The 4,582-nt window shown below is 40.5% G+C and overlaps 1 protein-coding gene across 1 annotated transcript in view; it reads right to left on the bottom strand.

The window, feature by feature from the left end:
- The window catches only part of crb2a (crumbs cell polarity complex component 2a), a 22,841-nt gene that overhangs the window by 16,744 nt on the left and 1,515 nt on the right, over nt 1–4,582 (bottom strand). Inside the window, exon 2 of the mRNA XM_008423171.2 lies at nt 82–774. Coding sequence (XP_008421393.1) covers nt 82–774 — 693 coding nt within the window. The remainder of the gene's footprint in view (nt 1–81; nt 775–4,582) is intronic.

Below are 4,582 nucleotides of genomic sequence, written 5' to 3' on the forward strand. Positions count from 1 at the left end.
GTGTGTGTGTGTGTGTGTGTGTGTGTGTGTGTGTGTGTGTGTGTGTGTGTGTGTGTGTGTGTGTGCGTGTGTGTACCTTACCTGTGAAGCCCACCAGGCATTCACATTCATAGTGGTCCTTCTCGTTGATGCAGGTAGCATTGTTCTCACATGGCTGAGAAGCACACTCATTAATGTCTATTTCACAGTTGTGGCCCTGAAAGCCGGGCACACAGAAACAGCGGTACTCTGCCACTCCGTCGATACAGATGGCGCCGTTCTGACAGGGTTCCGATAAACACTCATTCACGTCTTCCTCACAGGTGCTCCCTCTGAACCCTGCTGCACAGCGGCACTCAAAGCCATTTGGTCGGAGTGCGCAGGTGCCATTGTTCATGCAGGGTTTATCAACGCAGTCGGTCATATGAGTCCTGCAGTCCTGACCTCCGTATCCAGCCGGACACCTGCAGAAGTATCCGTGAAGCTGGTCCACACATAGAGAACGAGGTTCAGAGCAAGGGTTGCTCCGACACTCGTCCACCTCCTCAGTGCAGTTGTCTCCTGTGAGTCCGTCCGGGCATATGCAGTGGTATTCCCTGGTTCCCGGGGTGCTGGTGCAGTCATCACATGGCACAAAGGAGCAGCCATCGTAAAGTTCATCGCAGTTTTTGCCCATGTACAGCACACCTTCTCTGGTACAGATACAAGCATAATCATCCATGGTGTCCACACAGGTGGCCCCGTTCTGGCAAGGGGCAGACAGGCATTTTTCTGATGTGGCCGAGCAGAGTGTTCCTAAGGCAAAGTAAAAAAAAATTTAAATATGTAAGACTAAAAAAACAATCTGTCAATCTGTGTGATGGTGATCAAATCTTCTGAAAACTGCTCATCCTTGGTGTTGTTCTGGATTTTCATCTAAAATTTGAAAAACCTTTTTAAAAAGTTAGACTAATAAAGAGGTTTAATCCCTAACAGTTTCATGGCTTCCACGATTCTCCCCTGTCTAAGTTCCTGTTAGACGTCCAGGCCTGAAGCAACATCAGCAACCATCAGGCCTCAGCAGATAACTGAGTGATGACAATTTTGGACAGACAGTATCTCATATAACAGTTTACTTCTGTCGTTGCCATGATTTTATAACAGGATGTGTAAAAATACAGTTAAAAAGTTAGACTTAGTTAAAGTCTAATCAGTGAAACCATTACCATGTATGAAATGTTAAAGGTCATTTTTTTAAACCCATACTTTATCTGACCTTAGTAGTTGTTTTTTCACCAACTTACTTTCCTTTGGATGCTATATTTTTCCACTCTTATTGTTCCTACATTAATCCTCATTGTACTTTAGAGTTTATTTTACACCCTAAAAACCATGCTACAAATACATGAGAAAAATCAACAAAATATTTACTTTTGATGGTCCTTTAAATGTTCGATCTGCTTCATTACTAATCGAGTACTTTTACTGCACCACATGACTTAACTGAAAGAAGATTTATTTTCTAATGGGGTGTTAATCTCTCTGTTCTCCTTTTGGTTTTTATTCTTGCATTCACACAAAGGAGCTGAGTAAACCGACGAAGTAAGACCAAGCACTCAGACCAGCTGTCAGTGTGACTGATTCTTGGGTCGGTTCTGTCTTGGGTGATTCTCCTTTTTCTGATTAATTTAGTAGACTTTCCTCTTTGACAAGGAGGTTAAATGACATACAAGAACAATGTCTCCTTTACATGACAGAATGCATGTCATGCACAGCAGCTCACACAGCAGATAAAGGACCAGGCTGATTATTAGTGCACCTTGTTAATCATGCTACCCTGTAAGCTGAGGTGTCTGTACAGAAGATAAAGTGGTAGCTCTCTACCCACAGTGTCAGTGGTCCAGCTGTCCTTGTGAAGCATTTTTTCCTCTTTGTGTGGACACCAGCGTGTATTTTGCACATTTTTTGCAACAGACACAGTCTTCTCTCTTTATTTCTACTTTTATTCATTTCTTGGAAATCTGCTTTAAGAGAGGGGCCCCTCTGCCCCGCCTTCCTTCACGACAGAGGGATGATGTCATTTCCAATTCTGGCTAAGATGCATCCTGCCTCTAGTCTAAGGTGGAGACACTAACTATGTTTGAAATTTCACAGATTACTGTGGGCTTCAGTGGGGGGTTAGCCACCTGCACAGTAACAGAATTACACGTGGTTGTCTGGAGTTTTAAGATTAGATTCAAGTCATGTAAGAAGGTGTAAGAAGGCTATCAGGAATGTTTCTAGCAATTAGGAGAGGAAGTGATTGGGCTTCTCACTGGAAAAGGCATAGAGCATTGATCAACCATGTTGGCTCGGGAGTTAGGATCTACCAGCCTGAAAGTTGGTGTTTTGCTTCAATTTACATATTCACAAGATAAGATAAAGATAAAGTGTCCCCAGTCTACAAAGCATGGAGTTTATGAAGAAATATGATCCATCACGTGCTCCCCACAATTTAAAGTTCTTTTAATAACAGATGATGGGAAAAAACAGCCACTTCCTCATTGGATTGTTTCCAGAAATATTTTCATCAACACAGAATCAAAAGATTGTCTCAAAACGTAATTTTTTGTGGCGCTACACATGGAGGATTGGACCTGGGCCTAAAGCCTCCATGTGAGAAAACATGTCAAGAATAAAATGGCAAACATTAGAGAGCGTGTGGAATGTTTTGTGTGGATTGATAATGAAGCTGAGCTTCTTCTCTGTGTCACGTTGGATTGTAATTCTAATAAACTCTGAGGATAAACATGGTGGTTGTTGTGTATGACATGTTTGGGGTAAAAGGTCAGGTTGGGCTGATGTGTAAGTGCTTTAAATATCCGCACAAAAAAGAAAAAATTGAGATCCCCTAAAATCTAGTTTTCTTGTGGAGGTTCTTTAGAAAAATGTTCCCATGGGAGCAGGGTCTTAAGCTTAAAGGTCCCTCCTGCCTTCCAGTCAATTCCAGTCAGTCAACTGAAAAAGGCTCCAACAGTTTTCTGCCACTTAAGAAAGACAAAATGTAATTGTTTGGGAACATTTGTAGTCACAGTAAACATGGACAGTTATGATGTGGAAAACAAAGGAGCATGTCTCAGACAGGCTGAAATATGAGATGATTTCATAAAATAACAGAGTCCAAAATGGAATCAAAAACATGACGTAAAACATGATAGGCACCGCAACTACTGGAGCTTGAACATGAACTTGAGCTTAACACAGAATACTCACTATTCTATTTGTGTGGAGGAAATCCTGACAAAACTCAGTTCATTGAACCTCTGCAAGATGTTACTAGGTGGTCTGTGTGTGTGGGCGCCACTGAGCAGCACCACGACCAACCTAAGCAACCCCAGACAATTTAAAGTCAGACCAACCTATGAATTTACAGAATAGATTTTAACTAGCTTAGTGCATTAAAATATAAAGCTTTTAACTTAAAAATCTAAAAACCATATATATATATATATATATATATATATATAACATTTGCATAAATATTTGATAATTAATGATAAATGAAGTAATGAAAAGCGAGAAAGTGTTTTTCCTGTTAATATTCTGCTCTTCAAGTACATTAAATACATTTGTTTTTCCAAACACATTCAATTTAAAATGTATTTAGTTAATGTTTAGCCTATAGTATTATTCTTATTATTATACTGTTTTGTGACAAAGTTTTTTTTGTTTGGTTGGTTTTTTTGTTGTTATTTTTATTTTTATTTTGTAAATCACATTATTTCCAGCAGACAGATGTATTTCTTCAACCAAGAAAAACTATTTAATTTGACTTCACTTTTTTTTTCTTTTGCTGCATTATATGTTCCATATCACCTTTTTAAGTCATCCTTCTTTCCTTCACCTCAGCTCTGAGAGCCACCCTGACCTGCCCAAGCTCTCCATGTTGTAATCCCTTTGGCGTCTTGAGGACAATCCCCCTTGGTCCTCTAATCTCCTGGCACGATACCTGGACAGATTAAGTCTAGAAGATTCAATCTTCATTCTTTCATCTATCCTTCCTTTTCACCTCTATCTTTCGTGAGTTGTGACTCTTTGGGTGTTTAGTGATAAATATAAGGAGGTATGATAATTGTCTGGGCTGTGTCTGTGACATTACAATCTGCCTCAAATCTGAATGAGACGTGTCCTGAGTCCTGGCCTAAGCTGCTTCAGAGTGGCAGGGGAGAGTTGGAAAAGTTTCATAGTGACTAAGGGCTAAAAGACAGCCTAACACAATCTTTCCTGTTATATCAGCTCAGTAATTACAGACACAACAAAGAATCCTTATGATGTGGTGTAATCAGTTGGAACACAGCTTCAATAACACGTCTTTCTCATTTCCTAATAAAAATGAAAATAAAAGTCAATAAAATCTGATTTTAGAGCCTATTTGATAGCTGCTGGTTATTTTGCCTTCCAATCTGTGGGTTGCTGATTCGATCCTCGCTCCATCCGCCTCTGCTGTTGTGTCCTTGAGCAAGACCCTTCACACACCTTGCCTGCTGGTGGGGGTCAGAGGTCTGCATGGGAACCTCGCTTCTATCCAGTAGCTTGCCACCAACAGCATGTGTGTGTGTGTGTGTGTGTGTGTGTGTGTGTGTGT

This window comes from Poecilia reticulata, linkage group LG12 (assembly GCF_000633615.1).
Source record: "Poecilia reticulata strain Guanapo linkage group LG12, Guppy_female_1.0+MT, whole genome shotgun sequence".
Lineage (NCBI taxonomy): Eukaryota > Metazoa > Chordata > Actinopteri > Cyprinodontiformes > Poeciliidae > Poecilia > Poecilia reticulata.